The sequence below is a fragment of the Carya illinoinensis genome, chromosome 9 (assembly GCF_018687715.1).
Source record: "Carya illinoinensis cultivar Pawnee chromosome 9, C.illinoinensisPawnee_v1, whole genome shotgun sequence".
Taxonomy (NCBI): Eukaryota; Viridiplantae; Streptophyta; class Magnoliopsida; order Fagales; family Juglandaceae; genus Carya; species Carya illinoinensis.
The window spans coordinates 2,377,416-2,403,629 of NC_056760.1; the positions used below are offsets into that span (position 1 = coordinate 2,377,416).

The window sequence follows — 26,214 nt, forward strand, 5'->3', positions numbered from 1 at the left end:
AACAGACAGGCACGGCAATGCCCTTTTTTGTGTTTCTATTATTTTTATATGCTACGTAGAACCTATAATTTAATTTATAAACATTTTTATTTTAATATTATCTTAGAATTTTAGATATTTAAAAACATTATTATATAAATTTTTTAAAACAATCTAGATTGTTGCTCTATTTCTTTTAATTATTTCCTATTGTTTTTCTGACATTCCTTATAAATCATAAATTCCAAACGACTGAAGAGTGAAGACAAACCGTATTCACATTGACGAAATTGCTGGGAGGATATATCTAAGCAGCTTATAATCTTCATCCTTTTATTTTAAGTCAAAGGAATTGAAAACATGGTGGTCATCCGGTACAGGTTATCATTATCCAAAATTTTACTTCTAAGCTAACTTACAACAAACCAACCCCAATGAGTCTATATATATCTTTACCTATTTTCGAGCTTAGCGTAACTTCTCATGTTCTTACATCAAATTTTTTTATATATACATTTTACTATATGGTATTTACACATTTTACGATTTTATGATATACCGTAAAAGCGTTTTATTAATAAGTCAACGTTTTAGCTGGTCCAACCAATTGTGTTTTGATTGATTTATTATGGAGTAAGTGAAGACTTTTTGGCTCCGAGCTTTGACTCCATGTGCAACATAATTAAGCTTGATCGATCGGTGCACATGTCAATTTTTATAATTTATTTATTTTGGATTGAAAAGGATGGGATAGGAATTAGGAATCGATCGAAGACTTTTGGGTACGTATCCGTTTATCATGTGAACATAAAATTTGAGATCGGGCACACATACAAATATTTGATCAGGAAGTGATTCAAGTTGAAAGCAATCGTAACCTCATATTGAAAATTGATGATTAATATGTTACAATCAGAGAAATAAAAAGATAGAAATAAAGAAAGAAAAATTGGCACTTAATATATACGATGATAATTAATATCGTAATTCCTAATACGTACGTGCATTGATATTTTTTAATTTTATTCGTAATAATTTCAGAATGTATAAATTTCGTGTATTCTCTTAAAAGTAAGCTTTATCATTAAAAAAATAATTTTTTTTTTATCTAAGTCTCAAATCTATCTATATTTTTATAAGAGAATGTATTTGCAGTCTTACGGTACGCAAGTCTATAAATCAAATGCAGTGGTATGATTAACAGCAAAGTCTTTCGATTTAATTTTTTTCTCGATTAAAATGTTAGATTTTGGCTATATAAGAAAGAAAAAAAATCAAATGGAGTAGTATTTGTGCAATTAAGAATAATTCTTCTGTTTTTAATGACAGATCAAAACTGTTGATCTTTAAAGTAGTTTGTAAACATGTATATATGTCTCTTTCCGACTCTCTATCAAAGACATTAATATTATGGAGCTAATTACTTAGAGATTGACGTTGAAAAGAAAATGAAGTTTGAGATCTAAGTTTAATATTTGTCATTATTGGTTATATATATATATATTAACTCAATATGACCATGTATAAATCTCACACAAATTATTATATTTTTGTGGAAAAAAATGAATGACATCGGACCTCATCACGCTTGTGACGTATAAAAACATGTCTTGTTCTTTTCATTATCCACTTCGATCGGCAGGGCTAAGTCAATGAATACCGAGCACCATGCATGCACGCAATATAGCAGTGGGGATCATCTCATGCACTCAAAACCCGCCGTTTTGGAATTGCGGTTCTTAATTTTTCAGTCAAGTAATATTATACATCATACTAATTTTATTCTACTTTCACAAGGAAATTAAGTGCAATACGTTCAACTATTTTTAAATGTATCATCCGTGCATGTATATATGTGTGTCATAATCCGAGTAAATTAATTTATTCTGGTAAAAGTATAAAACAATAAGTTAGTTATCGCCGTGGAAGTTATAGAGGCGATGTTAGAGTACTAGTAGTGGCCTCAATAAATTTTGGCCAAAATTTGATTAAGAAATTCACTTTTACAAATTTAGCTAGTCACTTTTCAATGACACCAAATAATAGACTCAACAAATCTATCATTATTTTATTAAAATATTGATTTTAAAATTTTCATTTATTTTAATTTTAAGTGTAATTTAAATATTTATTCATTATTTAAAAATTATACATTAATTTTTTAATACTTATAATCAAGAACTACTTTTTCCTTAAAAAAAAAAAAAAAAAAAAATTCAATACTAGAAATTCAATCAATTTCATAATCAATAACTCATTAATACATATGTCTCTGTATATGTCGCTTGTGTGTGTGTGAGAGAACCAGCAGGTAGCAACTTGAGAGTAGAGGCAGCATGAAGAAGTTTTTTAGTCACAAAATAATATTTAGCTAGTTGGAGGGGCTGGCCAAATTTAGCCAGTGAATTAATCTTTAGTTTTATAAATACTGTTCATTTATTGAGTCTATTACAGTGCATTAATCGTGTATCCTAACTATTCCTTAGCTAAAATTTAATTTTATTGAGTCCATTACTAGTACTCTTAGTGCCAAAACAATTCTAAAAAACTATATTTTAATCGTCTTATTATATATTAATATGCCAAACTCCATAAGGTAGAATTGGCCGGCCAGCATGCCTGGTGGAATATTCCCATGGATGTTCACGAAGCTACTCGTAGAAGACAAGCTAGATCAATGTGACCATATGCTATATTATAATTTGGGTATTATAATTAATATATTTAATACATACAATTAACCAATATTATTCTTTTTGCTTTTATTGACAAATAACAGTAATTGTTCAAGCTACCCATTGTATATTCAGTACTCGTGCAAGAAAATGCTTTCAGGAACCCAAATGACATAAACTGACTGGACTATGAATTTAGAAGAGTGATATTTGCCTTAGGTTGTGTAAGTTCATTCATTTAAAAAAGTGTATAAATCTGAGAACTATATAAAAAAATAGTTTTTAATGATGGACCCTTTCTTTTTTAAGAAAAAAGAAAAGAAAAAAAGAGTAGTTCAGCTTTTATACACAAGTAAACTCATGTATTCAACATTTCTCTTGAATTTATACATCAAAGCCGCTTCTAAGCGGTTGGGCTGATAACGGGCAGTTAACAGCCAGTCAATAGAATTTAGACACGTCAGTTATTACACCTTAATAGAAGTAGATCCGGTTACACAGGATAAAAGGCAACAACAAGAAACGGAGTGAAAAGAACAGCAGCCCTATCTCTGAAACTCGAACGATGATGAACCTCACCCCAACATTTTTCCACCTGAGCGCCGTCCACCTCGCCAACGCCACCTCCACCAGTCCACCACCACGATTCCGAGGCTGAGCCGTGCTTGGTTTGCCCACGATTTAGTCGGCCACGAAGCCGATATTCACGTCCAAGCCTGAGCGCCGACCACCTCCCGATGCCACCTCCACCAGTCCATCACGTCCATCACGATTCCGAAGCTGCCACCTCTGCCAGTGGGCTTTGATTCCGAGGCTGCCACCTCCACCACAATGCCTGAAAGTCGACCGATTGTCGTTCTCGCTTATGGGATGGGCAGGGGAGTCAGATTTAGATTACGGGAAGGGGTGGGTGGGGGGGGGGGTTTCGTTTCAAATTCAAGGAAGGGGTGGGGGGTGCTGCGAAAGGAATAAAGGTGTAACAGCCCGCTAGAAATTCAATTGTGAAATTTCTATTAACTTTAGGAATCTCGTAAAAAATCCATAAGTTTTCACGAATCCATTAATCGTATAGGTTTTTGTCTAACTACATAGTTAGTGTTATTATTTACTATGGTATTAGAAGTGTATTTTTGATTATTGGAGATAGTTAAAAGTGTCAAAATGTATTATGGTTTGTGCCATTAGACTCGGAGGGTTATTTAAAGTCTTATGGCGCAATAACATTTTTTCATATTTTCGGACAAAACGTCTGTTCAAAACTGTAGATATTATTGGATAAAAAGAAATATCTTGAGGTAATTTTTCGTGAATATTATTAGGTAAAAGTATTTTGAGTTGTTTTTTTATAGATATTATTAGATAAAAATATCTTAAGTTGATTTTTGTAGATATTATTGGATAGAATATTATGAGATAATCTTTTATAGATATTTTGGGTAGGAGAAAACCACACTTAACTCTCAACTCCAGCCTTATCACCTCCCTTATCTCGTCCATAAATGTGTCTAGCCAGCACCCATGAACTTATCTTCAATTACTCCTTCTAATAAAAGATTATCAAACACTCTCTCTCGGACAGATTTTAGGAGATCTTTTGCATGCCCATTTCGAAGCTGTTGTAAGTGTTTTATCATAAAGTCTCCTTCATATAAGTTGTTCCTTTTTTAGTCTAGTTTACATGGATATCTTATTTGCCCCATTTGAAGATCATTTGGTCAGTCAAATATTGTGTAAACTATAGAAAGGTCATTCTAGGAGATAAACTGGAGAATATGTTATAGTTTGGAGTTTTTGACCAAGCTAATGGATAGATATTGGTCCGAAATTTTTATGGAGTATTTTTAACATGTATATGTGACTATTGGTTGAGGATTTTTGCATGATTAAAGATTTTGATGAAAGATGTTCTTAGATTTAGAAACTTAGAAACTGGAAGAGGAAAAACAGTTTCTGTTTTGAGAAAGTTTAACTCTTTGGTGGTCTAAACCTATTCTAATGACTTTGATAATTTTATTGGAGGATCCTAAACATCTTATATACATGTTATATTATTATTTTGAAGATATTTGATGTTAGTTTCAAAGATATGAAATTTTATACAAAGAGATATTCAAATAAGTCAAAGTGTAGATATTCTTGGCTAAATTTATGTTTTGGTTAATTTCTAACCATATGATCTTGAATTAGAAGCTTATATATGTTTTAGGACATCTTTTTAAACCATGTGATGGTTTGGTTTGAAGATCATATATTTATAAGTCATAGATCAATAGATTTATCAAAACTAGTTGAGGGAAAAGTTTATGTTTTTGAACTAAGTGTAAAACCAAAAACTCCAAATGTTATTTTGTGATTTTGGTGACTTTAGTTTGATTATTTAAAGCATGGTTGATGTTAGGATGATATTATGAATATGTTAGAAGTAAGATTTGATTTTTTGAAATTCTTGGAGATGTTTTGATTTAAGGTCAAAACTTGTGATTCAAGTGCTTGGATCTTTTTACAAAAAAGTTTGGTGTTGATTATTAGCTTGTTCTAAATGGATGTTTTAAGTATGGTTTTGAACTTAGGATTGGAAGATGTTTGTTGCAAAATTTTGGTTTAAGCATGAGTTTTGAAGTTGAAAGGAATTGCAACAAAAATAAAGGGAAATGGCCTATGGATGTTTCGACCATAGTGTGTTCTTCATAGTTGTATTTTGTTTTAAATTTTTCTGAGTTGATATTTAAGTTTAGGACAAGATTTACATGAGGAATGTAAATTTTGGAAACTTTTGAAGTTAGTATGCAAAATCTTTAAGTTATGGGTAAAATGGTCATTTTCCCACATGTAGAGAGTAAAATGAAAATTTTACTCTTTAAGTTAGTATTTTCCATATTTCAAATTATTAGTGATTTAGTTCTAACTTTTAGAATCACTAATTACAGTTCCTCGTGATCGCACTTGAAGTTTTATAAGAAACGCGGAGATCGAGGTAAGTTAGCTTTTAACTTACTAGCAGTCTACTGTGTATGTGTGCTAAGTAAAAGAATTACAGTGTATGTATGTATGTTATCATATATGTCATGCCATGCCAAGTTATCATGTAATTGTCTATTATACAGAATTTATTCTGTCATCAATTTTTATCTGTTACACAATATATTCTGTCATGTATTACTATACATTACAAATATGTCATGCTAAATATGTTGTCTGTTATATGTTATGCCATGTTACGAAATGTTACTATCTTAAGTTGGTTATATATTTCAAATTATGTTCAAGTCACATTATGTTACATCAGGGCTTCAGTCCTTTCATATTCCAGTCACGTTTCATCTTGAGTATATTCAGTTTATGTAGAATACATGGGGCCACAACAACTGTGGAGTATGTATTTAACTGCATAGTGATGTATAGAATACATGGGGCCACAACAACTGTGGAGTATGTATTTACACATAGAATACATGGGGCCACAACAACTGTGGAGTATGTATTTTTAATGTTAAGTCAAGTTTGTGTAGAATACATGGGGTCACAACAACTGTGGAGTATGTATTTACACGTAGAATACATGGGGCCACAACAACTGTGGAGTATGTATTTTTCATGTTAATTCAAGTTTCAGAGCAAGTTCATGCTAAGTCAAGTTTTAGATCAAGTTCATGTCAAGTCAATTTCAATTCATAATTTAATTTAAGCTATGTCAATTATGCTATGTTGTACGCTAAGTTATACTTTAATTACTTATAAATTTGATTATGCATTTATGCTTTTACTGTCATACATGCATCATTAGTCTGTATGGAAGTTTTTTGTTAACTTGCTGAGATTTGTAATCAAATCTCACTGTGGTAGTCCCAACTACCATTCCCCCCGAATGGTAGATCTTGTTACAGGACCTGAAGGAGGATCAGGAGCTGACCAACTAGACACAGTCGACTGAACGACGGTCCGTCGTTAATGTTAATATAGTAGTTAAATTACTACTTGTACGATGGAGTTGCATCTCACTTTTGGATCATAACTATTTTGGAATAGTGCTGTGATCTTAGTTATTCAATGGATCTTTATGTATGAAGTATGTTTTAAGTATTGGGATATTTTCAGTTTGGTGCATAGTATTGCTAAAGAAAAAAATTATCCGCTGCGAATATTGCATAATGTTAGATGCATGTTAGGATTATTGCATCTTATATGTCATGAACGGGGGCAGGTAACCTTGTGTTGCATGTCTCGACGCTTCAAATGTCCGTCCGATCCCAAACGGAATTTGGGGGCGTCACAAAAGGGGTGGGGTGCGGTGGTTTGTTTCGTCGGCAGGAAAGGGGTGGGGTGCGGTGGTTCCCTTCGTCGACAGGGAAGGGGTTCGAATTATACAATTCTAGGTCTCGTTGGGTGGAAGGGCACGGGCACGGGTGGAAGTCTATTTGATGAGGATGGATTTCACTTAGAGAATTCTATTCAGTGTATCAAAAGTCCATATTAGTTCAGGTGGAAGTCTTACGTGTCAAAATATTATTGGATGGCTGTTAAATGGGGAAGGTCAGCTCGACCGGTTAGAAGGAATTCTCTTTATACATTTCACTAGACATTAGGTTTATCAGTTAATTTGACCAAATATTTTATCTGATTAAATTTAATTCAGAGAAAAGATTTATAAATAAAATTGGAGTTAAAAAAAGAAAAAGAAAAAGAAAAAGAAAAGACAGAAGAGAGGATCAATTAATCATCTAAACATATTCACATATTTATCAAATTTAATATGTAAGGTTTTTGGAGGAGGAAGAGAACATTTGCCGTGATTGATTACGTAGTTTATATAAAATAAGATGAGATATTTTGTTAAAATTTAAATAATATTTATTTTAAAATTTTAAAAAGTTGATGATTTATTATATTTTGTAAGAAAATTTTAAAAAATTATAATAATAAGATGAGATAGTTTAATTTTATATAACTAAATCAGCTATAATATTTTTAAGAATGATTTAATACTAGGGATGGACATGGTCAATTGAGTTAAGGGGGGCAAAAACCATGTACGGTGTGAATCTAAAGCAGCACTTGACTTTAATTATTTTTAAGAAGTATTTAATTTTTGTTCATAAACAGATCTCATCGTTAATGAAACGAAACCATATACAGCTCCTACCGTTTCACGACGACATTTCCCATGATCTTACGTTCTAAATATTAAAAAAAAAAAAAAACAAACAAACAACAAATGTGTCCCTTGTGACTTGTCAACGTTGTGAACGTATTAATGGTTAAGAAAGTCCAAATATATAATTCCATCATGTCATGTCATACCATGTCATTATTATTTATATAATGATATGTTTTTTTAAAGATTATTTCAAGTATTTTCCAATCTTTATATTTATACATGTATATATGTTACGTCGAGCCGGAAAGCTAGCTTTCTAGAACGACCGTAGGAAAGTATCCCAACCAGATACAGCTAACGATCGAAGGAAGGGCGTCCATCCTAAACAAGATGCAGGAAAGACTAAAGAGACAAAGGGAGTAAAAGTGGCCACAAACCAGAGAAAGTGGGAAGAGTGGGCACCACAAAAAAAGTAAGACCAATGGCGATCGAAACTACTAGCCACTGGAAACATCAAGTCATCGTGTAGGGGACAAGGACTTCCCTGCTATTGCTCTGTATAGGAAAGCGGCTTCTCTTCGATCGCCACCACTTCACATTTTTCGCATTTATTTTTTTAGTTATAAAACAGTTAAAGACACTATTAGTAGTTGTTGTGGCATGTCTCTACGTCATCCTCTATATAATTAATTATATATTTTAACGTGTCAAAATAAAAAAATCTTATATATCACCATTTTTATTTTATTTTTTAAGATATGAAAAATTTATTATTATCAGATGATCCTTTATTAAATAATTATTTATTATCAAATAATAATAAATATGTCGTTTCTTATATAATGAAATGAAAATAAGATAGAATTAATATGATATATAGCATTATTTGTCAAAATATAGACTTATATGGTTGTAGTAAGAGATTTTTGTAATCATATTATTCTGTCTATCTTTAGGCTTGCTTTGGATACTTATAAAACAGGAAGAACTCCGGTTTGTGGAAGATTTTCCCACTTTTTTTATTCATTTATTATTATTTTTTATTATCTTCTTGCATTAGGAAAAAAAAAAAAAAAGGTGCGAATGAGACCCACGTACATGATAAAGTTCCAATTACCTATATAGTTGTATTATTATGATTTTTCTCTCGAAGCAAGGTGACTATCAGCTAGAAACCCTTGTTGCTTTTGACTTAAAAAAAAGGGGTATATGTTTTGTAGCATTATTTTGCTATATATTGGTGCTGTTTGGTACCACCTAGCATACCCAAGTCCTCCTGGCCACACGTTTCGGTAGTGAGGTGGTCTCGTTTAGATATATATAAATAATAAATTATGAAAAAGTAATGATAAAATATTAAATAATAATAAAGTGATCCGAGCCTAAATCTAAACCACATAAGTGATATGTTGATTGTCAAACTATATATGATACAATATTGTGTTAGAAATCGTTTTCAAAATTCATATATACACATACGGATGCATGTGTATTGTATAAATTCATTTTTATTATAATAAATTTTTGTTATTAAATCGGTGTATATATAGAACATACATAGGAAAATATTTATATGGAATAATTTAATTTAAAAGATTAATTTTATAATTTAAATGATGTGTATAATATTTAATATGTATATACAGATTTGAAAATAGTATAAGCCTAATAAATATTGTCAATCACATACCCGTGTGTGTACAGTCATATCGATATTGGCTGACTCTGTTTGTCTACTTTCAATGGCTAGGTTGGCACTTGGCTGTATCCTTTGTTTTAATTCAAATCTCTGCAATCAGTGGGCCAATAAGAAAACCTTTTTCTACGTAGACCGGACGGGGTGCTTGAACAATTTTTTTGTCATAGAAATATGTAATATATATATATATAACTTCTGTTATATATAATTATTTTTTTATATATATATTTTTATATATTTTATTAATATGAATGGTTAAAATAATTATTTTATATTAAAAATATAACGCAACTAATTATATTAATAACGTGTATAAAAAATACGTAAAAATTATTATATATAAAATTTATATATATATAATTGCCATGGAAAATAGTAAGGTTATTATTCGCATGCAGATAATAAATTATTGTGTGTGTGGTATGTAAATCATGTTTAATTAGAACGTCACGCCATTTCTCATAGAAATTTTGTTTTCTTGTACGATGAGTCATGCAAACAAGACATTGAAACTACCACCAACAAAGATACAACAACTATATGGACCATAGAAAAAGACAAAGCTCAAGGGCAGCCACACAACAAACTTTCGTGACCTAGCTATGTATGCTATGAATTTATTTTAATAAGTCCCACATAACCCCAGCAGCCTTAGCCACTTAAACTATACCATGTTAAGCTACCATAATTAAATTCTCAGCTACTTTAGTCTTGGATGGTTCGTTAGGTCTTGTATTAGTCATCATTAATTCACTCACAATAAGAAATATGAATATCTATGATAAATTATTTGCGATAAAAATGGTTATTTATAATAAAAATTTATTCATTTTGATAGGAAATGGTTATTTATAACTGATCACGTATAAATATTTTTTTTATAATGATTCTGCTATATATATAATATGTTTCTTTATTTTTTTATTTGCTTAATTAATATTTATATGTAAGATATTCTAGCTATTTTGATGGGTACTCGAATTTATTAAGGTTGTTAAGAGACCAAATCCTTAACAAGGGTGAGGCATGCACCTAGCTAGAATAGGGGTTGTCATGCGGGGAAGAAGAGGGGGAGAGGGGGAGGTAGAGCTGTACTGGTCATCAATTTCATGGGAAACCAAGGGAGGCTGACGAAGGAAGGGAGGCTTCGAGGGACGGAGACGCTGCTTCAAGTCATCTTCAGCTTCAAGGAAGGGGAGGAATATATAGAAAGTGAAAATGCACAGATGGAGCTGGAAACGGAGGGAGGGAGAGAGAAAGAGAGAGAGAGAGAGGTGGACAACGGTGCGTTTTGATTTTTTATTTTGCCATGTCAGTCCACAAAACGGTGCGTTTTGATTTTTTTTTTGCTATGTCAGTTCGCGTTTGCCTGCGCTTATATGAGGCAACTGTATGTAGTGTTTTTCAGCTAGCTATCCCCTTAAATCGTCTGTAACAACCCTTTAAAAGCTGAAAAGATGTTTGTACTAATGGTTGCTAGCTTCTTCTCTTGACAAGAAGGTACATGCTCGATCACATTAATATTCATATGAAAATATTGTTTTAAGTACTGATTAGCACATGAAGTACTACTGACTGCAAAACAGAACTTGGCATGTAACGAATTAAGGGAATACACACGTCAAGTTCCATAACGTATCATCAAAGCAAAAGAAAATGAGAGCTACTGAAGAAAAGAAAAGTCATTATACTTTGGGTTGAGAAAGATTAATGATGGGGTTTGAATTTTTGTTCAGCCTTTTCAATGGAGGGCATGATTATAAGGGGAATTAGTGGAGGGTGGAGAGGCAATGAGGGCCACATCTCCCACTTTGATTTTGCTCCTCAGGTGGATCACCAAAAAGGGAATCCCAGGAATGGTGTTTTCACATTGGACGACAGGGTTTCTTTTTTGTTAAGGGATAAATCAACCTCCTCCGGGCAAGGTTACCATTTGCCTCATCAAAGCTCCCACCAACACTTTTTTTTTCCTTTTTTTTTTTTTAAAAAAAGGTAGTTAATTTATTTGCTTAGCAGAATTCTCTTTAATTTCCTGTTTCAGTTTGTGGACAAAGTACTACTGCGTACAGAGCGCATGTCTGGATTAATCTCAAAAGATGAGACAGTAATTATTATATATGGTGATACCAAAGCAAATATTACTCACTCGTACGTACATGAGCCAGATCAATATCGATGACAACGTAAACTTTCTGAGATTAGGTTGTTTTGCTTGGCATAAAAATGGAAGAAGTTTCACTTGACATTTCGGAAAAATAGGATACATGTTCATGACAAGTTGTTTTAATGTTGGGTTCCTACGCCCAGTGCAACTGAAAAAGGTGGCAGGATTTTCTCAAAGGTGAATGAATTGGCCGGAAAAACACTCAAGGGGACCGTTATTAATGTCTCCCAATGTTGTCATGGACTCATGATTCATGCAGCCTGCCTTGAACTTTTTTTGAGTTGAGGTAGAAAAAGAACTACTGCTTCTACTTCCCCATGTACCTGCTCAATCTTAAAGCAACTAGGGCGCAAAATTTAAGCGAAATAAAGTCAGGATTTGAACTCAAATTACTGTTCAATATCATAATTATTTTCGGCTAACTTTGTAATTCAAGGCTCTAACAGGGTGGATCAAATTATTTTGGTCAAGACTTCTCGAAGACTTTTGCACGATTGCATATATTATTTTTTTTTGGCTGTCTCTCTTCAGCCTTCATCTACGTACTCATTTTGGGTAGACAGTTGCGGACGAACGTCACGAACCAATCTGACATTCCAAACTCTGAATTAAATTAAGAATCACCCGTTAATACCATACTTAGGACCATGAGTCCAGCGCAATTTAATTGGAGTCGTTTCTTGTTGTGTTTTATTATTTTTTGCTCTTTTTTAACTAGATTTGAGATTTTTGTTGGGATCTTCCTCCATTGTTTGTACTATCATTTTATTCAATATGATTTTCATATTGCCCGCTAAAAAAAAAAATTAAAAAAGAAAAAAGAAAAAGCAAGTCCCAACGTAACACACACCCAAACAATGCCTGAAGATCAAATAATTAACGTCAGTCATCATTAATTTACACATTTGGAGATGGTGGTCTTGTTCATGGTTCGAGGAGGAATTACAATTAAACAGGGGGAAAACAAAAGCAAACCTAAATGCAAAAGACAACAATGAGAGACCAAGGCAGATTTTTTAGGAAGCTTGGGGGTGAGAGAAAATTGAAATGACCGTATATATATATCTATATATATATATATAGAATCAATCTTCCTCCTCTTCAACATCTTCGGGCAGTCCACTTTCATCCCCAATACCTTCAAGCAGTTTGTCAACGTCCTCTCCCAACTCCAGCAACCTTGCACTTAATTTGTCAACCTTGCTCTGTTCTTGCCCAAGGCACACAAGCAAATCATTCAGTTCTGCCTCACTCTCCTTCTGGGCTTCTTCCCTTGCCCCAGCCCTTATCGCCTCAAAATCTGGAAACGTTGATGGCTGTCCACTCTTCATTGTTCTCAGCTCCTTTTCCAGATGCAAGTTGGCCTGTTCAAGACTGTTATAAGCATCAGATAGACTCTTCAGATCGGATTCCATCTTCCCAGCTAAATTTTGATACATGGATGCCTCAGATTCAATATTGGCTTTCTCTGCTTTGAGCATCTCCAACCGTTGAGATGCTTCTTGAAGATCTCTTCGGAGAGTCTCCACCTGGACTCTATCCCAGGCACCACTTGCTCTCTGCTCAGGCTGTGAATAACCACCTCCACCTGTTTTTGCGAGGTCCTCAGCCAAAAGTGCATTCCGACTAAGAAGGTCCTGAAAAACAAGAGTAGGGCAGATAATAAGCAAATCCATATGTGTTTTGTACTTGTTAAATATACATACTGAAGTGAAATTCTATGGAATCGTTCTCAATCATTCCAGGAGCCTGTAATCACCAGCTCTTCTTGTATACCAAACTCAACAAGTCATTTGTGTTGACTGGAAAGATTAAAATGGTAGAAGATGCAGTGGCATAATATTACAATTATTGCCTATAAAGATGTTGAAATTGTTAGCAGCAGTACAGCATATTAAACATTTTGAAGACCAATAACACCTTTTGTGACTCCAAGAAAGGACATACATTTTTTTTTAATAGATAAGAAGGGATAAATACATCAGTGCTACGCTAGGGAAATGATATCACATCTAGTCATCCATCCGTGATGCTTTTCAAAAGAAAAATATTGAGAAATATAATATCATGTCAACAATACCTGTATCTCGGAGCACTGCTTCTCCACAAATGCTTTCAGCCGCTTGATATACTCCCCATCACTTTCCCCACTTCTCTGCTCCAATTCTGCTGGCACCACTGCCACCTTGCTCTTTGGGTGACTATAGACCTCAACCACGCTTTCTCTGATATCTGCTTCCAAACTCTTAACAAGGTTTGCAAATTGAGCATCAAAGATTGCTGACAGAATCGGATGGTCCTCATCTTTCTGATCAGACAAATCCCTCTCATCAACATCTTCAATCTCTGCCATACTAGCAGCAGTAGATCTTGTCAAAGGTTTGCGAGGCTGGGCTGACTTTGCAGAGGTAAAAAGGAAGCTTTTTTGCATCTCATCGAACTTCATGAAGTATGATGTAAGCCCAAGTTTCTGGCCTATGGCATCAACTACTGTGAATGCATCCTTGCCCTTATCAATGGATTTATTATAAATTACACATTCTCCCAAGAGACATGCTGCCAAACCCCTTATGCATACCATAGCAGAAGAATTTGACACCAACTCGAGCAGATATGTAAGGTGGGGACGTGAATCTAACAAGCAATGCACTGCACTAGGGCATTCAGCTAGCCAGGTGACCAGCAATTTCAAGATAATTGGTTGAACATACAGATTTCCTGATGTACTTGAGATTCCATCTTTACTTTTCATGGAGGAGGCGAGTACCATGTATTTCACCATCCGGTGCATTAGTGGCTCAGAGGCTCCTATGGATAGCATGGGTGCCTCAAGTTCAATGCGTAAAACCTGCAAATTCTCTAATAAGATCAGATAAATAACAGAGAGAGTCATTTTCCCCATCCAAGAAGTTCCAACTAAGAAAACCAAGTTTTTCCCCCTTACTTTAGGCTTCTGTTTTTCAATGGCCTAAAAAATAAAAAGGAAATACATCCCAGTACAGTTTAGGTTAAACATTGTCCACTCTTGGGATTAATCTGTCCAGTCCAGTGCAATCATTCTATGAACTTTTAACCCGATCATTATAATTTCTGTGAGCAACCCATATACATGGGGAGTATTTAAAAGTTACATCTGTTGGTCATACTAGTACTAGATGCAAGGTACGACAGAAAGGACTAGGAAATTCGATTGCTTACCCTTTCCTTGCATTGGATATTGTCTTTTAATATATGAGAGAGAACACTGGCAGCTCTGCAACAAGTCTGTATTTCAAAATATCAGCTAGGAAGTTTTCAAAAAGCAAGCGCCCAAATCAGAAATTTAAGTTCCATCGGCAAACATCAAAAGATCAAAATCTTCTTATGTAAAGATGACAAGATCCAACACTTTTCATCTGGTACTACTGTTTTACTTAGAACTTGTGTTTAAAAGTTTCACATTACCTCAAGATCACCATCCTTTTCACTCACAGTAAGGCCGCGCAATAGCATGCTGCAGGAGAAAAACACTTTAGGTTATTGATCAAAAGTAGCCTTTTCCACCTAAAAGAGGAAAAGAATTTGATGATCTATTTTTAATTCATTGGACGTAATTCAATTTCCCGATCCGCTCAGAGTGGAGTATTCAATAGTAAAATGCAGTCCTCAATACACATAGAATATACAAACCTTCCAAATGACATGTTCACATCCTCCTCAAGGGAAGCATGAGTCATTGAATGTGGTTGAGGAATCAATGTGGATGCTAACATTGTTTGGCCATCGGCATTTTTCTGATTCAAATGTGGTGGAGCAAGAAGCAAATTAAAATAAATCTTAAACATCCAAGGCCAAGTGGCAATAATTCACATTATCAAACAATTTAGTCTATAAAGTACACATTGAACATCCCCAAAATGAATTTAAAAAAAAAAAAATAGAGCAGATACACATCATCAACCTCACAAAAGTTCTTAAAAACATAATCAGCCGCAACAAACTCTTGCATACTAGACGTCCGCAAAAGGATTCGAAGAATTGAATTCATAGCAGGTTCTACTTGAGGTTCCTCTCCAAGAACTTTGCTTGCAAGGATATCGATATTCTTGGGATGTCCAGCAATCAGATCACCAATGCATCGTAATGCCTGAAAAAGAGAATAAACTATGAAAAGCAACTTAACCAAATATACCTTCAAGTTCCCTCATAATCAGGCATAGCCTATCAAAGTTACAATTGTATGTTTTTTTTTTTTTTTGATCGGTAAACAAATCTTTATTGATCAAGAGAGGGCAAATGCCCAAGTATACGGTACATATACAAGAGCATCGCCTATACGTACTAGTTTAAATTTACAAGGAATCATGAAAAGACATGTCATGGAAATCAATTACAATCAACTAATGGAGTAAAGTATTGAAAAACAAGTTTCTAAGCTCATCCATTGATCGCTCTTGGTCTTCAAAGCTTATTGCATTCCGCTCCCTCCAAATGCACCACCATAGACATAGAGGCGTCATCTTCCATATAGATGCAATTTGGGAGTTGCCCCAAATACCTCTCCAAGAAGCTAGAAAAGGTCATATACCCTTTCCAGCATCACCCAAGCTAATCAAGCAAAGACTTCATTCCGCAAGGTCATGGCAATCTCACAATGTAATAATATATGGTCAATGGACTCTCCACACTTCTTGCACATATAGTATCAGTCCATAACTATAAAACCACATTTCCTCAAGTTGTCTAAAGTAAGAATCTTCTCCAAAGAAGCCGTCCATACAAAAAATGTTGCCTTTAAAGGTGCCTTTGTCTTCCAAATGCTCTTCCATAGGAATGAAACTGTGTTGTGCATGGTCATGGTTTGGTAGAAAGAGTGGGCCGTGAATACGCCCTTCTTAGAGGGGCGCAAAATGATCTTGTCTTCACCTTCCCCCAACACACGAGTGGAGTAAACAAGGTCAAAGAATGCCGAAAAATCACCATTTCTCAATCTTGTGCATCTCTAAGGAAAGTAACACTCCATTGGGGAAGACCATTGGAGGTGGTGACTAGATCCGCAATTGATGCTTCTTTCCTTCTTGCTATGCCAAAAACTTGTGGAAAAACGTCCTTGAATGCCCGATCGCCACACCATAAATCATACCAAAATTTTACCTTATGTTCATTTCCGACATTGAAACAAGTGTGTGCTACATATGTGTCCCACCCTCATCTTATATGTTTCCATAGCCCAACTCCATGAGGCCCACTCACCACGTTTGAACACCAACCTCCCCATGCTTCAAAGCAATGACGGTTCGCCACAAGGCCTCTGTTTCTTGGTGAAATCTCCATAACCATTTACCAAGTAGAGCTTTGTTGAAAGATTTCAAATTCCGAATACCCAAACCTCCTTTGATTGGAGAACAAATTGTGGCCCAAAAGAATTTAAACTCATCATTTATCCCTCCCTATAGAAAATCTCGATGAAGTTTCTCCATGCAATAGGCCACCTTGGCAGGGAGCATAAATAATGAAAGGAAATACGTTGGTAAGTTAGAAAGAGTGCTTTTGATTAAAGTTACCCTACCCCCTTTTGATAAGTACATCTGTTTCCAACCAGCTAATTTCCTCTCCATCTTTTCTAGCACATCATCTCACATGGATTTCAATTTGAATGCCGCTCCCAACGAGAGGCCAAGATATTTCATAGAGATATCTTAAAATCCAAGATGGTTGCCAAACTCTCCAAATTGGGCACATGCCCCACTAGCACTACCTTTGATTTAGCCAAATTCACCTCCAACCCTGACACGACTTCGAAGCATAATAGGAGAGCCCTCAAAACTCGAATTTGCTCATGGCTGGCCTCACAAAAGATTAGGGTGTCATCGACGAACAATAAATGAGAAATGTTAAGCGAACCTGAAAGTGCCTCGCCCACTGAGAATCCTGATAGAAACCCACCCGCCACGACCCCTGAAATCATCTTGCTAAAAGCTTCCATCACAAAAACAAAGAGAAGCAGAGAAAGAGGGTCATCTTGTCACAATCCTTGGGTACTTTTCAAAAAGCCATTTTACGTACCATTCACCAATACAGAGAAACAAGCCATAGAGATGCAATGATGGATCCATGTACGCCATTTAGTGCCAAAGCCACATCTCTCCAGCATATAAAGTAAGAATCTCCAGTTGACATGATCATAAGCTTTCTCCATGTCCACCTTGCATCGGAGCCCCGACTCTCCCAACTTAATTTGACTCTCCAAGCATTCATTGGCAATAAGTAGTAAGTAACGAGTCAAGGATTTGCCTACTTAACAAAGGCATTTTGGGCCTTCGAAATCAAGCTTTCCATCACCTTGCTCAACTTATTCGCCAAAACTTTGGATAAAATTTTGTTAAACCCACCCACCAGGCTAATGGGACCATCATCTTTTACCTCTACTGCGCCAGGCTTTTTAGGAATGAGTGCTAAAAAAGTTGCATTTAGACTTTTCCCGAACCGCCCACTTTCATGAAATTCATGAACCCCCATGATATCTCCTTTAAACACATCCTAGAAAGTCTGAAAAAAGGCCATGGAAAAGCCATCAGGGCCTAGGGCTTTGTCGCCCGCCATACTTTTTACTACTAACCTGACTTCTTCCTCATCAAATGGCCTTTCAAGTTGTTCCATTGCCTGGGGATCAAGAACCTCGAAAGCCAGCCCATCGAGTCTTGGCTTCCACAAGAACTGTTCCGAAAGCAAATTATCATAGTAATTGACAATATGATCTGAGATCTCAGTTTGGTTGGATGAGGCCACTCCATCTATCATCAAAGTTTTAATAGCATTGTTTTGCCTATGTGAGTTGGCCACCTGGTGGAAAAACTTGGCGCATCTATCCCTTTCCTTCAACTATAATGCTCGCGATTTTTTACGCCAAGAAATTTCTTCCATAATAGAAATCCTTTCAGTGTCCGCCATCACCTAGGTTTTTCGAGCCCACTCGGTTTCAAATAGAACCTTCTCCTCTTCCACACCCTCCAAACCCTTCAGCTCTTCCAAGAGAACATTTTTTTGACTTTCCACATTACCAAACACTTGCATTCCACACCTTCAAGTCTATTTTCAAAGACTTTAATTTACAAGCCAAAATATAACTAGGATTGCCATTAAATTGATATGAAGACCACCATTGTCTTATTCTGTCCATAAATCCATCTGACTTCAACCACATGTTCTCAAATTTGAAGTACCTTGGTCCTCTTTGAATGCCATCGCAATTCAAAAGGATGGGAAAGTGATCCAAACACAACCTAGGAAGTCTCTTCTGAATGAGGTCCGGATAATGTGCCTCCTAATCCAAAGAGATTAGGAATCTATCAAGCCTTGACCAAGATGGAAGATCTTGGTTGCTTGACCAAGTGAAAGAGCCACTTGCAAGAGGAATATCCTGTAAATTTTGTTCAGAGATAAAGTTAGAAAAGTCTACCATCGGCAAGTTGAAACCTGAATCGCCCGATCTCTCACTCGGAAAACGAATGACATTGAAATCGCCTCCAATACACTAAGGGAGGTCCCATAAACTGCTAATACCTACCAACTCATCCCATAGTAAACTTCAGGACTTGTCAAGATTAGGCCCATAAACTCCTACGAAAGCCCACTAAAAAGCCATCCCACTTGTCTACATCCACACAAACTCCTAGTAATATGAAGGGAAATTACTGCCAGTTTCGTTTCTTGCATTACAGTTATATGTTAAAGGCAAGAAAAAAACAAAACCAATTCACGGAGGTGAATACATAAACCACCTAACACGGAAATATTTGATACTATGATACTGAAACTGCAAAACAAAGGCCCATTGGATGCACATCCTCTCCAATATTCTTCCATTTATTTTTTGATGACGAGGAAAATTGGAGACAATGCAAACGCAATATGTCTTTTACCAAGCTAAACCCCGGCCCATGTAACGTGCCCACATCACATGGACCAAGTAAATTATCAGTGAAGGGATATGACCCCTATAAATTGTTTGCACCCAAAGGTTTGAACCTTTGACTTGGAAGGAGCATACCCAAAGACCAAGGCCCTAACCAATTGAGCCAACCCCTAGGGGTTGCACCTCATCAAAAGGAAAAAACACAAACATTAGACAAAAGAATGTGGAAGATTAGCATAGAGCATTGAAACTTTAAAATAGGAATCTTAAGCATTTACTTAATGTAATTATCTTACCGTGCAACGGACAGCTACTGGTGCCCACTGGCTTTCAACACTCAACATCAGAAGATGATCCAATGTTTTTTTCTACAAACAATGCACGACATACAGTCTATGATAGCACCAAAGCAATGATTCTAATGCTTCAATTAATAGCAGATGGAAAGTTAGTAAGGAACCTGAACCAGAGCAGTTTTATTTGTCAGCATATTCGCATCTTTTCCAGGATCAGCCTCTGGACCTCCCACCATTAACAAATTAATGGTCTCTAATGCACTGAGGAGAATAATCGTCTACTGGCATGGCGTTTGTTCCCAGGACAAGAAGAAATAACATTAAGGCTTCTGTGACAGCATGCTCAAAGGCCTATGGTATAGATTTTACGATTATTTGAGTATCTAACCTTTTGCTGAGTGAAACTGTAAGTACTTCCCCGTAGCTTCAAAATTGATAATAAGGGGTCAAATCCCATAGTTTCCCTCAATAGTATCTGAAGCACATTTAAAATTAGCAGCAGGAAAGAACCTCATGCATTAAATTTTTGGATGCATAAATTATAATATGACCAAGGCTGCAAACCTGATTAGATGCATTATTGCGGAGAAGATTGTTCAACAATTCAAGAGAGTCCTGCACAGTTACATATATAAAAAAATTTTGACCAAGATATTCATAGAGTTCTCAAATGTTTGTAAAGAAAAATCAAACATTGTTTCTTATCGGTGAGAAGAAAAATAGAACTGAATGGAAGAATATCTAGACACATAGGGATGTCTAGAAGGAGGCGGTGATACATGACAATAACTTTGTCTTTCAAGTTCTGATAAAGAACAAAGGCCTCAGAAACAGGTCTCAAGACAAACACATGAGAACACTGCTCTTTTATTCTGACAGATTCTATGCAAAGAATGAACTTCCTTCACTATGTTTAAGTGTGTATTTGGGCAAGTAGAACCACACAAAGTAAAATCATGATGATGGATCAACAATATTTCTCACTGCAGTTTTACCCTCACCTAAATGTTTCACTGATACAGGGCAGATGGGCACCATTATCCATAAGGGGGGCACAAAAATTTAATACAAAGCATGTGGGTGTCAATATAAAAAAAAAGTGGTGAATTACAATTGCCCTTAACTTAGGCTACAAGTAGAATTGTAAATATACATTAAACGATGAAAAAAAAAGGCTTCCATTGATGCATATGGCCAATTAGTTTTATTGTATAAAGAGTGGTCTCATTTAGCTGAAAATTAGTGATGCAAAGAGGCACTAAAGCTCTGTTGTAACTTCATTTGTGAAACTCTCTTAGAAATCCATGGGCAAAAAGAAAAGGAACTTTAATAGTAGAAGCCCAATCAATAAAAGTCATTTGTATTTAATGCCCAGTCTGCAAACAAGCTAGAACGAGTAGATTAAACTTTCATTACAGGATGAGTAACGATGAATCACCTGCACAACGACACCACCCTCTGAACCCCCTTCCTCTTTGATGATGCTAAAAATCTTCTCGAATGCACCTTCGAAGACCACAATTTTTTGAATCTCCTAAAATCACAAAACCACATTACTTAGCAAAGAAAATAAAAAATATTTTGTAAGTGCATATTCACAAGAAAAATGAAATGAAGAAGTGAAATCTTACCTCAGCTTCACGGGTTAAATAAGTAAGCAACAATAAGGCCTCATTTCGAATGACCTAGAATAGCCACAATCATTATCAATAAGAGAACAAGACGATTACCAAAACATTAAGTATAAGTTGGAGTTCCCTTCTCACAAACTATAAAGAAAGCCAAAAGTTCAAAGGCTTTCAACAATTTTATTTTATTTTTAATTATTAGGTGAAAGATTAACAAACAGGAACCACAATCACCATGGAGAGGCTGTATGCAGAATTCAATTTTTCTAATAAAACCAGATCACATTTAAAAGCTTCTGTTGTATAGAAATAAGCCCATGATAAAGTTAAGTCGTAAAATTAAGAAAAAATAGAAGCAAGATGTCACAAACACACTTGTACCTCACGATCCATTAGCATATCCATCAGCCGAGTTATACCACGTGGAATGGTAAGAATGGCTTCCTGTAGCCTGAAGAGGAAATCAGAACAGATTCCTCCCAGCAAAACTTAAAAGAATAAAAAATTTAGGCACAAAAGCAAGATAGTAACTACAAAACTAATACCTATTGGGAGAATTTGTGAGGAGTGCTGTCAAAAGTTGAAGAGTATAATATCGCACATAGAAATCCTCCTCCGACTGCCAAAACACCAAGAGAGAGACAAATGAAAAATATCACGCAGCTTTATGCATAAACCAAGCAAAAAAATAACATAAACAGAGAAGGATATTAACCACACATTCATGATGATCCAACATGTAAGTGAAGAGATCTCACCAACAAACTTAGAAGAAGAGAAATGCTATCCACTTCTCTGGAAAGCAAATCAGTATTCATTAATGCTGGTTGAACCTCATTCTTTGACCCTTTTGCATGCTCAATAGGAGTCAGGGCACCTACAAGAGTTTCTAGAGCACCTCGAACCTGCACAAATGGAATGGGTGAAGTCATTATCATACTCAAATTTTTTTGGCAAGTCATTTTCATACTCAGTTTGTAGACATAATAAAACTAAATATCATTTTGTTATATAGTGGTTTTTCAGAATGAAATGTTCTTAAAACCAATGGAAGAGAGAATACAGCATAACAATCAATCTTGCAGACCAAGTAGGTAAACATCGGGGTAAAACTGAACTAGACCCCATTCCCTCCATGTCCATTCAATCTGAATCTTGCTGCATGAATGCACTGTAATAATAGTGAATTATTTTTCATCGACAGTAACAAAAAAAGGTACTCCAAATCTGTTCGGAGCTATTTTGAATCGGAGCTATTTGTACACATCCCGTGTACTAGGATCACATCCCTTATTGCCCATTTTATAAAAATTTCTTACATGTAAAAAATAACAAATAAGATTTTCGTGCCCCACTTAATCAGTTTCCAATACGAGCATAAAAGAGCCTTAGCATAGCAGAAAATCTGGTTCTCCATCACAACATCTGGAGAACCATCTCCATGACCTGAACACACTTAGATCCTCAATTTTTTTATGGTAAGTAGACTGTGGAGGCCTTCAAAAAGAGATTCTGAAATTATAGTCAAGTATATTTTCAGCAAAACCAACATCCAAGGCCAGAACCAAATCTGTGTGATTACTCCATCATGGTCATATGCAGTAGCTCCAATAAAATAATAGAATTTAGGGATCCAACTCCAGAAAAACGGCTTAGCCTAAATAAAGGAATTAGAATCTACAAAAATAAATATGTATAAGACCAATGTGTTTACATAACTGTTGAATGTAACCAATAAAACATAAAATGTCTAAGCTAATAGGACTGCCGATACTTAAGAAAATGTCATAACTCTTTTTCCACAACCTAAAAACCCTTAATCAAATCATCAAGCTGCAGACAACTAGAAGTCACAGTCAGTTCATTCTCTCTTTTTTTCTTTTTCTTTTTTGATAAGTAGTCAGTTCATTCTCTCTTAAATGGAGAACTTGGTAATTACTTTTTTGAGTGATGAAATTGGACTGAGAACAGGCAAAACATGACATAAAGGAAAGAAAGGGCTGTCACCATTTCAACATCGTCACGTTCTTCCTTTAAGACTGCCAAAATTACAGGGAAACCTGAAAAAGTAGACAAAATACATTATACAATGATATCATTATACAAAGGCTAATTCACTTCATCCAAAAAGAGAATCATTCACCCATTGCACCAAATGCTAGCTGGGCAGCTGGACTTTCTGCTACAACAGACTGAAGCTCGGTCATAGCACTCCTCCTGTCCTCTGCCAGTTTACCGTTGCTTATACGGTTGAGCAAGCGCTCAACATAGCTATCAATACAAAGCAAACAGTGGATTGATTACATGAATCAAATACTTCTTTTTCTTTTTCTTTTTTTTAAGGGAAAGATATACATGAATCAAATACTTCTCCAGAACATAATCCTGCATGTTGATGACAAAAGGATACACGGTCCGAATTCTTTATTTATTGGCACCAGGTGTTTGAGAACAAAAACCCGACTTATCCCAGGGGTGCACATGCCCTCAGTAAGGAGTTTTCTGCATGTACACCTCGGGTTATTCAAGGGGAAACTCTCCCAGTCCAATAACCCTAGAAATTGTTTGCACCCAAGAGGATTAAAACCCTAGACCTGGATGGAGCATGCCACCAAGACCAAGGCCCCTACCACTGGAGCCAACCCATAGGAGTTTTTTTTATCCTCAATAATCATTTTTCTTGCCCTTTAATCACCCGACAATACCCTCTCCTTTTTTTTTTTTTTGCCCTACCACTTGAGCCAACCCATAGGAGTTATGGAAAATAAAAGACGACTTGTAACTAAGGAAGCAAATAGCATTGTCAAATATTCAAAATGTAAAAAATGCGATTAAAAGAAAGGCAAAAGGTGGCGACTACAGAAAAAGACAGGCAATATTTATTGAAGATTACTAACCAAAACCAACGTATTTCTACATTAATCACCTATTCCAATGAGATAATACATTAGCTACCAACATCTATCACATTACACAGACCATATCTCCACCAACTCTAATAAAGCACCAACGGCAATACAAGAGTATAATTTTATCTGCAGTCTGTTTTGAGAAGGCAAATCATAACTGAGTCAAATACAATAAGCTTGAACTCATAAATATCATCCTCGTGGAAGAGAAACTTACCTGTCTTCGTTTGAAGCAGAATTCTCATTGCCAAAAACAAGCCCAACAACCCCCTACACAACAATTTGTTGCTTCATTACATATGAGTATATAGAATAAAAGCATGACTACCATTGACATACGAATATAATCTAAAAAGAAAATTCCAGCTAAGAACCAAAAAAACTATTCTTAGCACGAACTGAAATACCATAAATCCTACAATTGAGAGAGCAACTCAACAACCAATTAACTTATTACATCTCTGGAAGGGAAAATGAAAAGCATGCTGCTCGTGATTGCCAGAGAAACTCAGTCACGCTATGTGACCAGTAATCATGGTATGCAAGCATGAGATTCCAATTCACATTCACATTTTACATTAACTTTGAATATGCACTATTGGAGATTCTAAAATCTCACAAAAAAAGGTAATAGGGCCTAAAATACAGTAGCACAAAGGAAAATACGAAAATGTATGGTCAACACACCTAATTGGCAATAAGTACTTAGTCGATATATTAACATGTACAGCTATGAGAGCATGCATTACAAATTTAGGCATCGAAATTCGATAATGCACAGACTAACAAAAATTTAAACAAAAAAAAATATAAAGAGAGCGAGAGAGTGAGGCGACCTTGTAACCAGAGACCAAATCCATCTTCCTCGGTCACCAAATTGCAATAAATCCTGAAATAACGCCAAGAAGAATCTCCTCAATCTAGTAAAACTGAAATTAAGAAAACAATCACGGATTATTGAAATTTCGAATATCTGGAAAAATGCTCCCGAAACACAAATTCACGAAGAGTGACCCTAAATTGAGAGTTCCATTGAAATAAGCAGAAGTTATGACGCGAAATTACTTGACTGGGATGGCGAGATGATCGATTAAATTGATCAAAAGAAGCGTACCGATGTCGCTGTGCCCTTATTTTCCCGGGGTTTCGAATAAAGAGTTTTATTTCAGTTGATAAATTGAGTATTGACCCCAAAGACGAATCTATTGAGCTCAAGAAAATTATCAAAATAAAAAAATAAATAACAATAACGTGGCGATCACTGCTACGGAACCGCAAACCCTAACCAAGAGATGGAAAACCTTCGGTCCTTCGGCACGAGGAATGTGTCTCCGAGCCCAACCAATCTTTGGGTAGATCCAGATGGTCTAACATAATTGTGGGCTGCTCTATGTATTCATCGAGCCACTAGGAGTGAAAAAAGCCTGATTAGCATGTAGGGCTGGGCAAAATGAAAAGTACGGAAGAAGGCCAACCACTCTCGTGGAAGCCCATCCCAAAATACGGAAAATTCCTAGTACCAGACTTTCATTTTATTTATATCCTACCGTATAAATTATTATTACCCGTCAGTTTCTGAATTTTTCTTTAAAAACAATAAAGGACAGTCGAAGAATGATTAAAAAGAGTCATATTTTATACATTAAGCTAATGTTTTGTCCATGAACTTTTATTTCTCTTCAAACACTTAATCGAAGAAAAAATTTATTTGCAAGTCTATATTTTGATATGCTAAGATACCAATTATGTGGAAGATGTGGAGATCTGCTACACAATTAACAAATAGTATTTGGATATTGTTTTTATTATTGTAATGGGTCTGACAACAAGTAATGTGTTACGTACTAAACTTAAAGATAGCTGAACTCATCCAAA

The 26,214-nt window shown here is 35.4% G+C and overlaps 1 protein-coding gene across 7 annotated transcripts; it reads right to left on the bottom strand.

Moving 5' to 3' along the window:
* Positions 1–12,452: 12,452 nt before the first annotated feature.
* LOC122275598 (golgin candidate 6-like) lies at positions 12,453–25,659 on the bottom strand. 7 transcript variants are annotated; one of them, XM_043084717.1, is made up of 20 exons: positions 25,641–25,659; positions 25,176–25,228; positions 24,557–24,609; positions 23,574–23,701; positions 23,438–23,490; positions 22,189–22,335; positions 21,976–22,049; positions 21,812–21,881; positions 21,434–21,487; positions 21,241–21,336; positions 20,367–20,417; positions 20,191–20,277; positions 19,967–20,080; positions 19,803–19,874; positions 15,553–15,738; positions 15,282–15,385; positions 15,057–15,105; positions 14,811–14,876; positions 13,693–14,460; positions 12,453–13,249 (listed from the first exon to the last, which is right to left on the bottom strand). In XM_043084717.1, exons 2-20 carry the CDS (start codon positions 25,197–25,199, stop codon positions 12,698–12,700), a joined length of 2,748 nt encoding a protein of 915 aa, XP_042940651.1. In that variant the 5' UTR covers positions 25,200–25,228; positions 25,641–25,659; the 3' UTR covers positions 12,453–12,697. The 7 variants fall into 7 exon arrangements, with proteins under 7 accessions (XP_042940651.1, XP_042940650.1, XP_042940648.1 ...); XM_043084716.1 differs by lacking the exon at positions 25,641–25,659 and adding an exon at positions 25,454–25,634; XM_043084714.1 differs by lacking the exon at positions 25,641–25,659 and adding an exon at positions 25,454–25,634 and having other exon boundaries at positions 25,176–25,268.
* Positions 25,660–26,214: the final 555 nt, after the last annotated feature.